Consider the following 19,155-nt stretch of genomic DNA (forward strand, 5'->3'; position numbering starts at 1 on the left):
TGCCAGAGGAAAGAGTTTACCACCCTGTTTCTGACATGGAGCAAGCAAAAGCGGATATGAAGTGAAACGACTGCTGATGACTCCTGCTGCACTGTCAGTAATCATAGAAATCAGCATGCGAAGAGTAAGCTTAAGTGTTTTCAAACTGAATTTATTCTGCAAGTAATCCTCACTGTTATTCCATGCCTCCAGACTACTCTTTAAAGTCTAGTCAGGCTTCTCACTGTTGCTCTTGGTAGATGGTCTCACAACATCCGCCAATACCTGTTCACACCTTTCCTAACCTTGAACCTATCTCTTGACTGCTTTTTGCTAGCTCAAATTATCAGTGAGGCCTTTTGCACAACTGTGGGAGACTACATCCTCTCTGTGTTTTGTTATATGAGGATGTGGGGGTGATATTTGTGTCTAAGAATGGAAGTCTTCTCTTAGCCCCTTGAAGTTCATCTGAGTGTTCGTAGAATCACAGAATATCTCGGGTTGAAAGGGACTTCAAGGATCCTCAAGTCCAAGTCCCTGCTCCTCACAGGACAACCTAAAACTAAACCATATGACTAAGAACAGGCTTGGTGCCGTGATCACTTTCCTGGGACCCTGTCGCAGTGACCAACCACCCTCTCAGTGAGGAACCTTTTCCTTGTGTCTAATCTGAACTTCCTTGTTAAGTTCAGTGTCGAAGGAACCAGCATGTCTCTGCTTGCTTCTCCACCATGCCAGCTGCTTTTGTTTCCTATCTGATGCTGTGCTGAATGAGCTAGAGCAAAATCATTTTAGAACAACTTTTTCAGATTAATTTAATGCTAAGCAATGGATTATGTAGCTTCACTTCATGATTTGTTTGCCCATGTTGAATTTCCAACAGTCTGCTTTTCTGTTCCACTTTCATAAATCTGTATACCCTTTTTTCCTAAAAACTCAACTTTTCTAATTGTTGACAAGTATCCCTCATTTTTTCATATACTGAAAGAAACTGAAGGATCTAAGCTCAGATATATAGACAGTCAGCTAAACAATCCAAAAAAGTGCTTTTTACTGGATGCTTTTCTCCAGTTTTGCAAAACTGTGCAAGGCCACATAGCATCTAAATACTGATAGAAATGGAAATACAGGATTTGTGGTTTTCCCCACACATCTCACTGATGGCATGAAAGTAAAATCTAGACGAGCTGCTGTGGTGATCAATGGGTAGCTACTGTGTTCCTCCTTTGTGGTAGGATCTTGATAAACATTTATAAAATATAATTCATTATATAGTAATTTCTGAAAAAACTTTAAGATGAATGTGCTGCCAGACTGTTGTCAGGGTGTCTGGCATGAAGGTCCAGATAAAATGTAGCTCTAGTGAAACTCCATCTAGACTGATCTTAGGGCCAAATGCGTGCTGGGAACACCCGGAAGGGGTGTGTTAGCCATTACTTTACAGTACTTTACTAATTCAGATGCATGTGGGTTTGATTTTGCACATTAATGTAAACTTGCTATGTGAAAAAACAAGAGCATTTCTGACTCATAAAATCTTGGAGTCAAACGTTTGTTCAGTAGTTGAAGCTTTCTCAAAGGAAAGACTTAACACTTAAGTTTGTCAATGGCTGGGGTGAGTCCTAGGGCACTTCTTCCCCTTTTCCTGTGCCATAACATTTTGGGAACTCCACAGAGACCTTTGGATGTTCTTTTCCCCCCATTTAAGGTTTGCTGTCCTGTGCCTTTGCAGGTGACAGAATTAAGGACTATTACACTACCAGCTCTCTGGTTTCCCAACTGCTCATGGAGACCTTCAGTTAGGAAGGGAGCCAGTTCATCCTAGGCAGGCTTAGAGATGGTGTGCAGGGCTGCACCCTGCCTCAGATGTCTTAACTATGTTTTCCAGAGAACAACTTTCATGGAGTTTGAATTTCCTTATTCTTGTGTAGTATCTTTCAGATATAGTTAGTTTAGACAATACTTTCATATGTCTCATACCTTCATGGAAACAAAAACAGCTTTAAAAGAAAAACTACCGAAAATGCTTTTGATTCCTGCATATAATTGCCTTGTAAATGACATAGGACTTCAACAATAAAATGCAACCCCTATTATATTTTCTGTCAGTAGAGTAGTAAACCCTAGTTGGGAGAACAGCAAACATGGAACATTCCACCTTTGAGCAAACAGCACTTCTGTTGCTGCCGTCTAGGGGGAGCGTTAGGAGCGGGGTGTTTGAAGGGGAATATGTAAATTGATGAACATACATCAAACATTCATTTCAAATAAAGCAAAATTGAAACACTGACAGTTTTGAATGTTCTGCTTCCTGAAATTCAGGATTGTGCTTTTAATTTTAGTGCATGCAGCAGTAATAGCAATTAACGAAGCTATTGAGAAAGGAATAGCTGAGCAAACTATTGAAAAACTGAGGAACCCAAATGCAATGTTGCTAAACGTGGATGAGGAACTTGCACAGGAATATCAGAATGAACTCTCTGAAGCTAAAAGAAGAAAAGAATCAAATGCAAGACTTAAGGTAGTGGTATTATATTAGCACTCCTAGTATATATGTTCTTTCACACTGTGTCTTGTGTTGTAATATTACCATTTTAAAAATTAACTTTAATTTTAACAACTGGTGTAATTAGGAAAAAAGATCTTATAAGCTAAATAAGATAAATAATGGCAATGCAACAAGCTGACAGCCGATTTTATAAGAATGTTTACTATGAGTAGAAGTAGTTAACTTTGAACAAAGGATAAAATACTGGAAGACTAAAAACAAAAAAAAGACTATAGACTACTTTTAAAACAGAAAAAATTGTTTTTCTAAAGTTGCAAAAAGAATGATAATTTTTTTGAGCATGAAGTATAACCTCTGTCATAGATCTTTAATGTGAAATTATTTGCTTTTTTTACAAGAGAGCTAATGCTTTCCATAGTTGAAAATGCTTCTCTATGTTTACATGGCTATCTTACAGCAAGCAGAAAATGCTTCACATATTGCTCAGCCATTTGCCACGAAGTGTTAATTTCTTTCGTTCACATTGTCAACAAATTCCTTTACAGATATGTCCAGCAAATATTTCAGCTGATGCAGTTTTAAGGAGTCCCACTAATACTTTTTCTCTCTGAAAGTTTTTGCATGTACTAGCTACAATTTTGTTTTCTTAGAACGGCACAATCTCTGAAGAAAGAGACGTCTATGAGGAGCTGCTGACACAAGCTGAGATTCAAGGCAATATCAATAAGATAAACAGTAAGCCATTCTGGATCTGTTTGGAAGTGTGTACATAACATGATCTTCCAGATTCCAGCTGAACACTACCTGAATCCACATGAACAAACAAAATACATCTGTGGAAACTTACCAAATATGCAGAAGTAGCTAATGTCTGTCTACAACAGCTCTTTCTTGCTGTTCCTTCTTTACTAATCTTTTGGGGGCTAATGTCTGTGTTTGTGTTTTTTGCTGTAAGGATTCCTCAGTTCAGAATCAAATACTTTATTACCTGCTGTCTTTCCTCACATTTGATCCTTTTGTGTGCAGAATACTGTAAATTTTGACCCCCTCTTCTATATAGAGCCAAAATTCACTTGTAAGCTTCCAGCTGGCTATGGCTGAACTGCTCCCACATGGGCTCACACAGAGCCAGAGACTCCCTTTGTAGGGCTGGTCTTGAAATAATAATCCTGTGCTGGATAAAAATTGCCACACTAGCTGGCTTTCACAAAAAGTGAGATGCTGACAGCAATGGACTTCTTTTTCAAAACCGTTTTTGCTGTTTGTAAGCATTGTTTTCATTTCAGTTCACGTAGCTTTAGTCCAAGTGAATGAGGCTATTGACCAGCAAGATGAAGTGGCACTGATGGCAGGTTTGAACCGTCCTGCTCTGAGCCTACTTGACGTTCTGCCACAAAATTCTTCATGGTACCTATTGCAATTGTGTGATTCTAAAGAACAGAAAATGCAGGTAATTGAATGGAACAGGTACTACACATCAGTTCACGTTTTTTTAGCTGATTTTAATCCAGAGAGAAGTTACCTTTACTCTGCCCTCAGCACCACCTATGAAACACTTTTATAAAGTTATTGGAATAATTCATGTACTAATCGACACCAAAGTAGCTGCATTTGCTCTAAAGAGCATGGCGTCATTATAAGTAGTTACTAGGATGTAAGAAGAAAAACTGTGGTATAGCATGCAGCCCCTCATACTATGTTTACTTTGAAAATGAGTTATAACTTGAGTACAACAAAAGGTAATATTGAGTCATTAAGAGCAAATGAAAGAGTCAAGTGGGTTTTAAGGAGAAAATTCATCAATTTGAGTAGACAAAAATCAGAGGGAAAGATTAATGCTGTGTTTACTGTGACATTGTATTTGATGCACAAGGGATAGTACAATCAAATCCTACTGTCCCATCAAGGTTTTTTTTCTTATCTCCCATCAAACTTAAAAGCATAATTAAATCTTTTTTTCTGATCTGTTAGATAGCAGGGGTTCCAAATATGCTCGACAAAAGTGAAATACAGAAAGAAGTTAGTGTTGCCAATGCGGAAGCTGAGGCTCACAAGCTTAGTGAGTAACTGTTTTAATACTCATTTTTCTACCGTCACCATTTAATGATTGTTAAGCTGATTAATTGAATCCACCATTTCTGGCATGTAAACAAGGTTTCTCAAACTGAAACCATATGCATTGCTTTTTTTTGTAACTATTCTGTCACAATTGACAAGTCACCTATCTGTGCTGCATTGGATATACTCTCTGAGGTAGCCAACACATTTTTCTATGAATTACTGAAGCCACTGGTAAACACGTTGGCTAAAATTGAAGGTAATGCATGGCTTGATGGCTTGAACAAATATTTCAGTGCAGTATTAATCATCACTTGGGAGTGATAACCAACCTGGTAGAAATACAGTAGAATGATCACAAGGACGAATATTTTACAATCACATCACAGAGAAAAATTATTCTCATTTTTAGACACTTGTATCTAAATCTAACCTGTTCTTAGCCTGCTAATAAGGTCACAAGACACAAGTTAGCTTGAGAAAATATAGTTAAGGGGGATCTAAATTTGCAGTGCATGCTAAATTTGCTGCTTTTGAGTGGAAACCTCTTTGCTAGGAAGTTCAGCTTTCATTAAACTGCTGTCATTTCACGCTACGTCTGGGCATGGCTTAGTGGCTGTTTTGTCTCTGGTATTATTTCCAATGCTTTGTGTCCAGGGTGATTGCTTTTGTAATGTGATTTAAAGGCTGTACTGTGAGGTCAACTTAAGCCAGAAGATAAGTTTGACTTGCTACCTCAAATGTTAGCCTATTTCAGATTACTTAGGCATGGTGAGCAGTACTTTCTGTAAAAGTTTCTCCTTTACCAAAAGGAGATGAAGTGGGAAATTTTGATGTATGAAAAGTAGCAATAGCAATCTGGAGAGCAACTTATTTCTTATGTTTGGTTTGAAAACAAAAACATAGCGGAACGTGAACGATGTAAATAGTGTTTTGCAAGTTGCATGTTCAGTTCCTGAATTAGAAGTCAGTAGCTTAGTTATTGACTACAGAGCTAGTCTTGTCTGTTTGTAGACTGACTCTTTTCTTTACTCTTTTCTCTAAAAAAGCATGCACGCCATAGCTTTGAGAACCTTTCATTTTTCTAACCCCAGGAATAGCCAATAGAGAGAACCTTCAAGAAAAACATGACCCCACCTAACTACTTCAGAGCAATTGAAATGAGAGGCAAGGGGCTTGTTTATGTGGGTCTGGTTACTTAGAAAGGTTTTCAAAGTCTTTGTGTTGTATCATAAGATCTGAGTGTCTCTGCATACATGAACTGTGGATGACGTCTGCTTCACAAGCAGTCTTGTACAGACCTGAGCAGTCTGTATGAATGGTGTCTTGAGTGGTGACTAAAAACATTTGCTGGATCATGATACAGAAAAGCCTAGGATAAGGTAGAGGATGAGGGGGGTTATTTTGCTGATGGAAATAACATTTACATAATTGTCGTTCTTTGCTCTGCCACATGTGCTCTGACCTTCAGAGTTGTTTCCCTTTGCAAGAGCAGAGCGGCCCCTTGTACAATATGTTGCTGGGTGCATCCTGGCGAGGGTTTCTTCAAAGTTGGCTCCTCCAGGTGTGCAATTATGGTTGTTATGACTAAGCTAAAGGGTGTTGCAAGGTTTCTGCAGCTGCCTAAGTGGGAAGTGGTTTTCAGCATTTTTCTGCTGGGGTTCAAAACTCTGCTGAAGGCAGTTTGGCAAAAAGTAAAGCGGGCAAGTTGTTCAGGTACAAAAAGGGCTGTGTTCATTGTCATTTATGGTGGTCTGTTTAATTTTAAAATTGAGCTGTAGAGAAGGGGATAATTTCTAGGTGGCAGCACTTGAGGACTGGTAGACAAATGAGCAGGGGATGTCACACAGAGGAAACCCTAGAAGCTGTAGCATGTGGTTTTCAATCAGTTCAGCTACTGAAAATCCCAACATACCTGACTGATTTCTACCAGGCCTCCTGAAATAGACAATAAAAATCTCATTGATGTTGCAGGACAGGCTTGTTCTGCCTATCTGAATTAGGTCCTGCCAAAAGAGAAAGGCAATGGAGAAAACATAGCATGGCAGGAAAGGAGCATTTGCGGTGAAGTAAGACTGAGGTGCTGGATCAGACGTGCCCAGCAGTACCTGGTGCAAGCAAACCCAGAAGGGATGTTAGGGCTTTCTGTGTACTAGGATGGGGTCAGCTCCTTGTCTTGGGTTAAAGGTCCAATAAGCAGTCTCTAATATCTAAAAGTCCAGAAACTTTGAAGTCCTCCAGTCAATTATTTGCTGCATACTTTTGAATAGACACTATTTTTGCAGCATGCACTAACTGTGTCTTGAAGACTCTCGCACAAATATGATTTTTCCTTAATGACAGAAAATTACATTCTTTGGAATAACCTTATTATCATCTACATGGCATAAAGAGCAACCGACGTGAAAATTAATAGGCTTTTCTTTCCCTGCTGTTCTCTAGAACTTATAGCAGTTGACAATATCAATACTGCAATTCGTAACTGTGATCCTAGTAAAACACTGGTTGCACTGATGAATCCGGAGGCACAGCTGCCTGTTGTTCACTCATTTGCTGCTGCTGTCTATCAGACTGAGCTGTTCACCCTCCAACAACAGAATGCTGTGGTAAGAGTGAAAAGCTTATGACCTGCTCACTGATGTTACGTAGCCAAACCATGAAAGAGCACAAAAATAGCATGCTGTTGTGTAAAATCAGACTTAATTCTCTTGCCATGGTGTTACATATTGCATGAATGGTTTTGGTTGAATAGGCAATATTGAGCCACTGAACTTGTTTCCTGATGTACTTAGCTCTGGCTGAACTCTTGTGTTGCAACAAATTTACTGACGTTTTTTAATTGTTGCATGCTCTTAATGAGAACTAACTCTGGTTTAGGTATTATGTAGAATAGCAATCCCTGCTATGAGGGTAAGACCAGAATAGATAGGATTGTGGACAGAAGATGGAAAGGCTGAAGGGATGTGTAGCAAGCCCAGTAAGATCTACTTGTTAGTTTGACATGCCTATGACTAGGAAATTCACCAGGCTTTTTAAATTAAGTCCATCTCCTTGATATCTAGACTGTGTAACTCAAAATTGTTGCACTGCTTATTTAGCTCCCTGACCGTGGTACATTATTGTCCTACAGAACTACCTGGCACATGATGAACTGTTTATTGCAGTAAATATGTTGTCAGCTGTTGTGTTGCTAAACCAGGACTTGGAAAACAAGGACATCCTAACAATAAAGAATCATCTTGGAAACCCATGCATTGGCTTCAATAACCTAGAAGAGGAAAACTTTCTACGGTAAAGGTTCATTTTATCTTGTCTGGATGAGACTTGGCAACTTCTGCAAAAGGATAAGTAGGCGTTTACTAGGTGGGCTGTCCTGTGCTGTGGCTATGAATTTGAAAAAGCTGAAAGATAAATGTCCGTGTCATAAGTTAATAAGGGATAATGTGACAATTGTTGAATTAGTTGTATATCTGTAAGTATAAGCAATTGCACAACCTCAGATGTTTGAGGGCAGAGGATGTGTGAGGTGTGGGGAAAATATCCTCAGAAAGTAAATATTAAGATCTGACAAGATTTTTTGCAGACACTAAAACACATACCAACTTGCTGGAAATTGTTAATCAGTAACCCCTCTGCTATACTGAGAGAAGATCTTTAGAATAAGATAGTGTCTAATGCTTTGAGGTCCCTTAAACTGTGGCTGGCCCCTTTTCTTGCTTGAAAATTGTAAAAGTCTAAAAAATGCAGCATAGTCCTGTTTGCTGAAAAGCTGAGTATGATGCTGTGGCACATGCACGTGTTCAACACTAAATTAGAGCCTTCACTCAGCTGTCAGCTGTTTGCACTGCCACATGCCTGACTCATCACAGACATGGGCTGCTACCTCTGTTTTTTTGTGTATCTGCAAAAAAACCCACCAGGGAACACTAAGACCTGTGTGATTCCTTCCTGAGCCTCCAGTGTGTCAGGAGACTGTGGGACATGGCCAGTTCTTGCCTCAGTCACGGATGGTGGAAACCTCTAGGTGCTGCTGGAAGGCATTACTAGGCAAAAGAGACAGCAGTGGCTGAAGATCTTCACCAGGCTGCCAGGGGACATGAATCTGAGAGCAGCCCTTGCTAGTGTCTCAAAGCTGGAAGGAGGGAAGTCAGGAAAGGAATAAGAGACAGTTTTGGTTAGAGGGAGCAGAATAGTATAAGGTTGAGCAAAATTCATCTGCCTCTTGGCCTCTGCTAATGTGAGGCAGTGGTTGTGGCAAGAGAAGCAAACATTATAAATACACAGAAACAGGCCCCAAAGTGTCCAAGTGCAGCATTTGTAGCTGATGTTACTGTGACCTGATCTTTAGATTAAACTGCCAGTCAATACAAATGAAACACTAGGAATTAATTGGGCTAAAGAATAAAATTTTATTATGCTATTATGTAAATCTGTGCTGCCAACCATATGTTGAATATTGCTGGAAGCCTTGGTTGTGCAATACCACAGGGAATACAGTAGAGCTAGGAGAAGTTCAGTGAGGGAGATGGTGTTCAGTGACTTTCTACCAGAAAACATGAACTTGTTTGGAATGTATTTCCTAGAAAAAAGAATTTAGGGGAAATAAGATGTAAGTCTGCAAAAAAGTACATGTTGTGGGGAAGGTTAGTAAAAGGTGCTAGCCTCTCTTAAAATGTCACTTTTTATTTTCTTATGAGAATTGGAATGATAAAAGATTGGACATTATTAAACCTAAAGTTTAAAATTTATGTAAGGAACTGTTATCTCACAAAACACTTCAATAGCGGGACTCTGTCCTCAAGAATTTCAGATAACAGTAGATAAAGTAATGGGGCATAGCACTGTTTGCAACTATATAGTGGTATGTAGCCTCCAGCTCAGGAAGCCCTTAAATGCAGGCTTCTGGATGCTGGAAATCTGGCAAATCAGATCAGGAAATGATAATTCTCTCCTGCATCTTTTCTGTCAACTACTCATTTCTCAGGCTTCTGCTGGAAGTAGAACACAGGTATTTGATCTGACATATTGTGGCATTTGTATGCTTGATTCAGAATATAAAATTATTTAACTTGTATACATAAGTTTACTTTGCTGTGAAGGTTTCTAGCTCATCTTGATCTGTGATCCTTCTAAGAGCAGACACAGGTTACAGAGCCTGTGCTTGCAGGACCTTGAGTTTTGGGGAGAGGAGCATCATATTTTGTTCCCTTCCTCTGCCCATGTCTTGTCATCCTTCACATCAAGAGAGCATGGAGGCATCCTGGTGCTAGGGCAGAAATTCTGGTCTTTGACTTAGTGTAGCAAGAAACCAAGCCCAGTTTCTCCCAAACTTGTCTGTAGTGCCATAAAGCAAAATGTACGTCCAGTGCAGGTATTGGCAACATGGGATGATGGTAAGAAAAGTGCTCTGAGTTAGAGTACAGGGCCATTTTTTCAGATCCTGAAATGCACACCTAGAACAGCAAGGCAGCTTGCATATCTGTATAATTTCTGGCACATAAGAGTTGTCTGAAATTCATTCATTGAAAAAAGTACTGGGCTTTTTGATGGGTGATAAGTCTAATTCTTTATGGCAGTTTATATATGAAATACATTTATGTATTTTATATCTTCTTATAGTTATGCTGATACACTATTGTCTATTAAGTCAGAGGCTTCATCTCAAGGCCAAGATTATTTAAGCTGGAATGATATCCAGAACTGCATTGATATGGTTAATATGCAAATTCAAGAAGAAACTGAAAGTAAGTAATTCTTGCTCTACATCCCCAATGGAGATGATAGTCTGGTCCTTGGCACATAAATTAATGTGCTGAATGGCCTTATACAGACACTCTTCAAGAAAGTGTTAAATAATTTTGAACACCAGTTGGTCTTTAAATACTGTTGAAGTATTCCTGGTTATATTTTGGCTGGCTGAAATGTGTTGTAGGGTCCCTGCCTTCTGTAGGGTAACAAATGCCATGGTTCCGCCCATTTGGCGGTATCTTTCAGTATTTACACTGGAATGTAATGGTGTCACTTCAGGGATTTTGTAGAAATGTTAAGCATATTGGGGGATAGGGGAAGAAATTACAGGCAGTGTCCTGTGGAAAATTTTTTTAATGTTAAATGATTTCCAAGCCCTCGTTTTTCACAATGGAGTTGGTAAGAAGTTATGCAGTGCAATTATCTGTTCTGCTCTCCTTTTAGGTAACTTGGTTTCCTATCTGAGAGTAGCTTCTTATGCCTACTTTTTGTAATATAAATGGATTCAGAGATTATTTTTGAAGCTGAATATAACTGCATTGCTCTTAAAGGGTGGTATTCTATTAAATGTGATAGCTGGTCATTTGGGCTTCAAAAATGCTGAAGGACCAAGTTTCCTCAATGAATATAGAAGTATGATTTTTTTAATTATTTTACTCTTTTTTTTTTCTTTTAATTGAGGTTATCGGGTTATGCCTGGTTTGCTGGAGCAAGGAAAGGGCAGGAGAGCTTTCAGACTCTTTGCCATTTGGGAAGCAGCCTGCAGTATAATTTGAGAGCCTTTGTAAGGTGCAGGCTGTTTCCAGGGTGGCACTGATGCAAGGTGTGCGTGCCTTTTCCACACTGCCATTGGTCTCGTGCATACTACTGCTTCATACTGAGAAGAGAAGCTTTATATTACAGAAATACTAAAACTGGCTGGATTGGTGCTTCCTAAATCAAGTGGTTGCTGTGGACCCTTGTGGCTCATAATGTGTGCCTTCTGGCAAGGTGGGATGTGGAGCAGTTCATTTGACTGACAAAACCTTTTTGTCTGAAACCCTGCAGTCACTAGGAATTAAAATAGGCCTTAAGAAAGGTGATCTTGCATTAGGAGAGTCAGTCTTCAGTGCTAGAACAGCTGCACTTTGTTTCAGTGATACTGGTCTTTGCCTGGGAATGGTTATTTGTGGCAGAGAGGAGAGGATGAAGGGTAGCCTCTCTTTTCATAAAGAACCCCACATGTCTGCATCATTCCTTTTTGGTAGCACCCTGGAAAAATTGTTCATTCTCAAAGCCTTATGAGGGCGTGGATCTGTGACCCTGCCAGGTGGGCTGTGGTGGGTCTGGGAGAGACTTGGTGAGAATTATCTGCTGCTGGCAGGGATGCCATCCCTTACAGGTGATGGGGAAGCCCTTGGCTGATGGCCTTCTGGGGTGGCTTTAGGGAGAAAGTACTTCAATGTGTTTCAGCACTGGGGGGGGGAGGGGGCAGGAGGAAGTTGATTTTAAAATGTTGAGACCAGTCTGAAGAAAATTAGTTAGAAGTTTTATTAAATACTGGGCCATGCTATCAATTGAATTCTTATAAGGTTAACATCATCAGATTGGTTATTCAAGGAATTGGAAATTTAAATAAATGAGGTTAAGTTGTTGTGTAATGCTGTAGCTGGGAGGTCAGTATGTTTGTATTTGTTCAAATCAGAGTTTCAAGTAATCTGGTATGAAATAACTTGAAGATCAGTCTTTCAGCACTGTAAGCTAATATGTAGGTGAGCATGTTTAGATGTGATGCCCAACATTTTCCTTAAGCTTCATGTAGATACTCCTGTCCTGAAAGCAGGCAAGTCTGGTTTCTTCTTCTCAGTAAGGATAAATTCAATTTTTATGAAGAAGTAGATTCAGATGAACCAAGAACTGTTGCAGAAAGGAAAAATGTATGCCTTAATAGCTTCACATGAGTATTTAAGCAAAAATAATTTTAAATCAGCTGCTGTCTCTGCTTCTGCTTCTTGTTACTTGATTTTTCTGTTCACGTTACTGCTTTGTTTGTACCTGATATTTGATGAGTTGTATCTTTCTTTGATAACTGCAATTTTAATAGCTTTTCCGTTTCATAGGAATCATTGCAATTAACCACATTAATGAAGCAATTGACCAAGGGAGTCCTGAGAAAATTCTGGAAACCCTACTGTTACCCACAGCGAAGCTGCAAGATGTGAGACCAGTAAATGCAAGGCACTATCGGGATGTTCTGCACCACGCCAAAGCACAGAAATGCAAGGTTAGAGCTGTGACTGTTGCTGTTTGTCAGAAATGAAAAGCCATTTCTTTTCACCTAGATGTGTGTCCCTGTCCTGTTACCCCAACATTTGGATTAGCTGTGTCAATGGGATCGTAAATAAGCCAATGACAACAAACTGGCACTAAGTTTTCTTCCACTACAACTTATTTTGACTGGCAAAAGGGATTAATTCTTAATGTATTAATACCAAGATATATTCTGCATATGTGTCACTTCTGACTTGACATAACCTTGCTTATTGTTAATTCTGCTAGGTTGCTGCAGCTATTACAAAACATGAGCAGCAATGGCCCTGACATAGTTATGAATTTGTGCAAGGGTCAAATCATTAGATTGTGTCAAACAGGCAGTTCCTATATGAATAGGAACTGAGGCTTTTGCCAGAAAGGTGTCATAGTCATGCTGAAGGAGCCATAGTGTTCCTTAACAAATCACTGGGGAGTACTTTGAGGAGTCTCGGTTGCTTAAATCTGTTGCTTTATAATAGTGGAGTTTTGTACATATTTTTCTGGTTTTATCAACAGCAAGCTGATAGTCTTGTATGTGCCTTCAGTTTAAATATATCTCAGCAGAATATTGCTATCTGCTTCCCTAAAAGCAGTGCCCTGGTTAGCATCACAGCTCAGGGAAGCGTAAACAAAGATCAGCCTAACAGCTTGCAGGATATGACTGAAGACAAGATTAGCTAAAGCTACTAGCACAGCAAGTAAAATACCCAGTGTTTGGAAAAGACACTTAAAAGTCACATCACATGTTCTTAAAGTGATACGGTCAGCTGGAGAAAGTCCCTGAACTTGCCACCTCACATGTGGTACCTGCTGTGAAACTGTGTTTCTGTAATCCACTGTCAGGACTTTCAAAAGGCAATTGCATATCTCAATTTCTTGCTTGGGTTCCCAGGTAAGGGCTGGTTTCACTAAGCCCTGGATGCTGAAGAGCCTCCTCCCTTGCCATACGTGCTGGGGAGGTTTTAGTGCATGCATGGAAGGACCAGGGTTGGTATTTGCATGCAGAGGGTGTCTGTGCAGGTGGTGGCTCTGCAGTGCTGGCCAAGGACATGCCAGACCCTTTGTGCATGCATGGCAAGCTGGGATGTCTCCAAGGCAGACTCCTGCAGCCCACAGGTGCCCACCTGCCTGCATACAGCAGCCCTGCCCTGGCTCACTCCTGCTGGCTGCTGCTGTGCTCCCCAGGTGTGAACCCGGTGCCTACTGCTGTCCCAGTGTGAATATGCCCATAGGAAGCAAATGGGTGTCTTCAAGCTTTGGAACAAAAATTACACATTCTCTTTGAAAATCTCCTTGAATTCTTCTCATTAAAAAATTTGTGATGTTCCTAGAAGCTCCCACTGGCCTTTCTCCTGAGGTATTTTGGTTTTACAGTCCTTTGATAACTACTTAAAACATCATCTCTGCAAACAGGAACATTGCTCCTGTTTAAGAAGAGAGTAAGACATTGTACTGTATGTGCTTCCAAAAGAAATACTCAGATGCTTTAATCAGACTTACTTTGTATGCTGGTCAATCACATGGACATCCTCATTCTTTAGGTAAAGATATGATTTAGATTGAACTTTCCTTAAAAAAAAAAAAATCCAAAGGGGATTGAAAAGATAGCTGTGTCCGCTTTTTCCAAGCCTTGTTTATAAAACAGGTCTGCCTTGAATTGCATTTAACATGTTTTAAGAGTGAGCTGTGGTAGAAGGAAGTATTTGATTTACAAGGATCAGATAGGTCTCCCTGTTAACTTCCTGTGTTTCCCAGCATCTGGAAAAATATTGGTCAGTCCTGCTCGCTTATTCTAACCAGTCTGCTGTCACGTTCCTGTAGCTGTGGTGGCTTTAGGGCAGTAGAGTCTGTACCCGAATCTCCCAGTACACATTACAGGTCTTCATCCTAGATCACACCTATTTGTTCCTTGCTTGAAACTGAAAAGGTAAATATGGAATCTATTTATTCCTGTAATCTTAAACCACAGCTTCTAACAGTTCTCAAGCCCATTTCAAACCAAGCATATTCAGGTCCTTGTAATGAGAAACCCTGTGTTAAGGGAATATATTATGGATACCTGAAAAGTTAAACAGATGTGCCAAACTCTGAAGTGATTCCTATGTTATTTTATTTTTTGAGTGATAGGCACACAGGTTTTACAGTTAGGTTCATGGGTTTTATATTTACAACAGTTGCATGACATCTGGATTACTTTAAGGTGATCTTTAAAGTCTGTTCTTGTGCATGTTGAGGGAATGGCATGATTAAAACTAATTTGAACTAGGAGCCAGAAGAAATTGAAGAAGAGGCGTCTTGCCAGGCTGCAAATTCCTTGAAGACATTTTCCAGTGCAAATGACTTCATTTAAAGTTTTTTACAGTACTATTATCAAACTGATGTAAAACACTTTCTCTCATCACTGTCTTACATGCTGTAGTTACAAATACAAATACCAACTACTGAGCTTGTTTTGTTGGACTTATACTCAGTATGTATGTAGCTATTGAGTTTCTGTAAATGTAGAAGCTGACGCTTTGCTTTAACGGGGACAATCAATCATAACTAGCTCCAGTATTTGTAACACTGTAGGCATTTCCTGTGAGGATGTGGAAATAGAGAATTCTACAAAGTGTCTTCCCTGTTTTGCTTACCAAGCAGGAATAATACATGCCTGGATTCACAGTGATAAGGGTTAGCTCCCAGCAATCCTCATGGGCTAGAGGAGTGCAGGCACTGAGGAAGTGGAAGAACAAGTCTTCAGTGCAAAGCTGGTTAAGCAGCCTCGTAGGAGATGCTGCCTTGGAAGTGTCGGGCTCTGTGTCTGCAGCTATAGATTTACAGCTCCTTGAACCTGTGGGGACTCTGGCTCTTTAGTTTTCAACATCCAGGGCAGTATTTGCTCTTGGCTGTGTGACAGGGAGCTTCTGCAAAGCTTAATGGCTCCTAGACACTTAGAAAATGCTTTTACTTGTTCCCATTTCCACTGGGCCAAAAACTTGTTTTCGCATCACTGTTCCAGCAGTGATTGTAGGCTGAGAGCTAACTTGAAGTATTTAGAAATCATGAACAGGCCTAAGAGTACTGTTCAGATATTGATTCCCATTCTGGTGTTCAGGGGCTATGATGACTGATATTCTGGTTTCTTCTCTGTGGCCGTGAAAGTTGTAATCTCAGAAGGAAATGAAAGTTCAGAGCCACTTCCCTGAATCTAGGTACACCAGATGCTGTAATAGATGTGATAAAATTATAGGCCTGGATAAGTGTATTTCTGAAGATATTCCTTTTGTGGTGTGTGGAAGGAAATAAATTTTATGGAGATTGTGGTTGTTAACACTTTAAATTTTTAAGTTAAATTGTTGCACCTGAGATTTGTTGCTACCTGGGTTAATACTACACAAAATCATAATTCCAATAATATAAATATAGAACTAAATTCATTTTTCCCTGGATATTTTAACCATTGTTAGGTAAATATTGGATTGACTTCTAATTTTTGACATCAGAAAATAAAGGAAAGGGTCAAAACAACTGTTTAAGCTGCTAAGGCATAAAGCAATTAGATAAAAAGAGTACAACTCATCTCTGTTGTAGTAGTAATAGTTGATGTGGTGGATAATAAGGATAATATTGCTTGGCACAAAGCAAATAGCAAAGATTGTAAGGATCAATAGGCTGACTTTAACATACCAGAACCATTCATTAGTCTTGAGTGTCTGTATAATTGAGACATAGCAGAAAACAATGGTTGCAAGAGGTATTAAAAACCCAAAGATAACTAAAGAAACATAGTAGTAGAACTGGAAGGAAGATACCATTTCACAGGTGTTGTGCACATCATGGCAGGTATAAATGTCCAGCTGTTTCACGTAATAGCTTTGTTGCATTATGCAGAGTGGGAGCATGTACAAGAAGACTATGGCCCACACGGTAGCACAGACAGTGATGGCATAGGCACGTTTTGGCAGGCTCTTGTAGGTGAAGGGGTGAACGATGGCCACGTAGCGGCTGACACTGATGCACGTAAGCAGCAGAATGGAGCAGTACATGTTGCCATAAAACACCGCAGTGGTAGTTCGACACATCATTTCCCCAAAAATCCAGTTGTTCCCATTGATGTGGTATGCTATTTTGAAGGGCAGCACAATGCAGAAAAGCAGATCAGAAACTGCCAGGTTTGCGTAGAGGATGGCAGTGCACACAGACCGGATCCTGAAGAGCAGCATCCACAAAATGATGGCATTGGAAGGCACACCCAATAAAACAGCACTGAGGTAGACGGTGGGTATTAGCTTCGTGCTCAGAGAACTGGTCAGGTACTCCAGTGTAGTATTGTTTACTTCTGTTAAAGTGGAGTCATTTGACTTTTTTGAAGAGCACTTGTGTTCTCTGATATGAATGGTTGTTGTCTCCCCTTCCATAGCATAAGGGGGGATGTAGTCATAGTCTCTTGCTGAAATTCCACGGAAAGTCTTGATAAGAGACACTGTTTTAATTGCAGAGCTATTCAGTGAAAATTCTGAAGCTTAAAAAAAAGTTAAAACTGTTAAAAATGGGAAACTACTGCAATAGCAATATAATTCACCTTCAGGTATGGAGAAAGATAAACATTTCCATGAGAAAAGTAATATACGTTTAAAAGATTTGGTGGCATTCTCCTTTGCATTTGATGTTCATACCAAACGTACTCAAGGAGGATCTTCACTTTGTCATCTCACTCCCATCCTTGAAAATTTAGCATGAATTCAGTGTTAAGCTGACCTTTCTGCATTTTGCATGTTTTCAATAATCTTTGATAAAAAAATATCACGCTTGTCTAATCTTTATCACCTGTAGATAGTTTTTCTCAGTAGCAGTGATGGGAATTCATCACGTAAGCAGCAGCCTTGGTGTAGGCTTGATCAGAATTTCCAAAGCAAACAGTGGCATTAACCTTGTCACTTCATCAATAAAATGCATGACTGCAAAAGATGCAAAAAGTGCTATCTTGCCTAGCACAGGCTGAAACTTTCATATTAGAAAATTGAAATTACCCTCAATTTTTTAGTCTCACATACCAAATTAATGTTATTCAGCTTCTGACTAAAGCAAACCAGATCTTTTCAGCTTATCACATGTGAGGAAGGGCAGTTAGTCTTAAGAACTGAAAACAAATGCCTGGACTGGTATTAGATCAAACGTATTGGTAAATGAATAAAACTTTTCATGCAGCAGGAAAATTTTCAGTGACCAAATATTGTTAGCATGTGGGCAAAGCTAATGATGCCACTTTTACTAATGCCTGTTCCTCAGTCTTTAGTAGAGAACTTTGTAGACACGTTGACGTTTCCAGATGAAGCACAGATATCAAAATATCTTCTAAACCCATGTGTTACAAAACAGGTTTTGCAGAAAAAACAGCTATGTAATTTTACCATTTAAAACTTCTCTTAGCTGCGTTTGCAAAAAGATTTGGTGTAAAGCTTAAAGAATGGATCTTGAAACTGGAATTCAGAAGCAAACTGGAATTTGGATGACAACCTGTGCATTTTTCTTTTACCATTCCATATTGGAATAAAATATGGAAAACAGTTTTATCAGTGTTTACTGGCAGATCTAAGGTAGAATGTTTTGAAATTATCATTAGTAGCCTGTGTCCCTTTTAAATAATTTTCTGGATGGTTAATTCAGAAAATTAATTTTAGTCACTGTTTAAGAGACATATATGTGCATGCCCGTGCATTCTGTGTATATATAAAATAGCTTTTCAAAATGAGCTTGCTTTGAAAACAGCTTTAATTCTAGTGAGAAAAAAAATGGGCCTATTTGATCATTTCCTTTGGTTATTTTTGTCACAATAGTTATCTGAGCATTTCCTTCTAATAACACCATCTATGAAGTCATAATTCTGTTGAATGTTTTAAAGCAGAAACTCTACAGGTTTAAAATTACCATATCGCTACAGAAATACTAGAGATAAGATCCATTTTCAGTAAGTGAAGACAGATCGCATAAATAAAATTCCTTATAGAAAGTGACTGGGGGGAGGTAAGTTGTCACTGAAATAGAAGAAGAAAAATCTGCCTTAAGCAAGACTTCCCGATTTTCTGTAATGTGTGTACAACCCTTTCAAGTTAGTGAAGCGCCAACTTTATCAAGAAGCCCAGGTTATTGACTAAAGTATGGGATAGATACAGAAAGGAGGACTCACCTGTTGTGAAAAGATTGGAGGTGAGAGAGAGCAGTCCAGTGAAAACCAGTATCTTCATTGTAGTACGTGAAATCCAGCTAGCCAAACAACGATGCTGCTCTAGTTCATCTTGAGGCATTTTGTGGGGATGTTTTTTCCCCGCGGTAAAGGGACTAAAGAATGATTGATCTGTCCTCCAGAAGCATCCTGTAAGCATGAGGTTTATGGCAAGGAACTAGTTTGTTCTTTGTCTACTACAGCAAGAGGGTGTGACGAATCCAAATATGCACACATGACTCAGTTTCAGCCTCTGCCCAACACAGAGATAAAACTGCTTTACAGCAGTGATTTAACTCCTAATTTACCACAAGCCTGAAGCCAATGTGGGGTGTTCTACTCGAACCTGTACATACAGATACTT

The 19,155-nt window shown here is 39.4% G+C and overlaps 2 protein-coding genes across 5 annotated transcripts in view; one reads left to right on the forward strand and one right to left on the reverse strand.

Annotated features, from left to right (window-relative positions):
• Positions 1-19,155, forward strand: part of IQGAP2 (IQ motif containing GTPase activating protein 2) — a 127,298-nt gene that overhangs the window by 75,081 nt on the left and 33,062 nt on the right. The window contains exons 8-15 of one of the 4 annotated variants that reach the window (XM_040579117.1): positions 2,322-2,500; positions 3,139-3,223; positions 3,775-3,938; positions 4,460-4,547; positions 6,989-7,152; positions 7,677-7,837; positions 10,166-10,290; positions 12,394-12,557. In XM_040579117.1, coding sequence (XP_040435051.1) covers positions 2,322-2,500; positions 3,139-3,223; positions 3,775-3,938; positions 4,460-4,547; positions 6,989-7,152; positions 7,677-7,837; positions 10,166-10,290; positions 12,394-12,557 — 1,130 coding nt within the window. The remainder of the gene's footprint in view (positions 1-2,321; positions 2,501-3,138; positions 3,224-3,774; positions 3,939-4,459; positions 4,548-6,988; positions 7,153-7,676; positions 7,838-10,165; positions 10,291-12,393; positions 12,558-19,155) is intronic. The other 3 variants (XM_040579118.1, XM_040579119.1, XM_040579120.1) reach the window with 3 other exon arrangements.
• On the reverse strand, positions 14,683-19,055 carry F2RL2 (coagulation factor II thrombin receptor like 2). The gene is made up of 2 exons (XM_040579122.1): positions 18,756-19,055; positions 14,683-17,090 (listed from the first exon to the last, which is right to left on the reverse strand). Exons 1-2 carry the CDS (start codon positions 18,949-18,951, stop codon positions 16,003-16,005), a joined length of 1,284 nt encoding a protein of 427 aa, XP_040435056.1. The 5' UTR covers positions 18,952-19,055; the 3' UTR covers positions 14,683-16,002.

This window comes from Falco naumanni, chromosome Z, assembly GCF_017639655.2.
Source record: "Falco naumanni isolate bFalNau1 chromosome Z, bFalNau1.pat, whole genome shotgun sequence".
In the NCBI taxonomy this organism is placed as follows: domain Eukaryota; kingdom Metazoa; phylum Chordata; class Aves; order Falconiformes; family Falconidae; genus Falco; species Falco naumanni.

Coding starts and splice junctions, on each gene's coding strand:
- F2RL2 (XM_040579122.1), bottom strand. CDS start 18,951: ATGCTTACAGGATGCTTCTGGAGGACAGATCAATCATTCTTTAGTCCC. Junction 17,091..18,755: donor CTCCAATCTTTTCACAACAG/GTGAGTCCTCCT, acceptor CTTTTTTTTAAG/CTTCAGAATTTTCACTGAAT.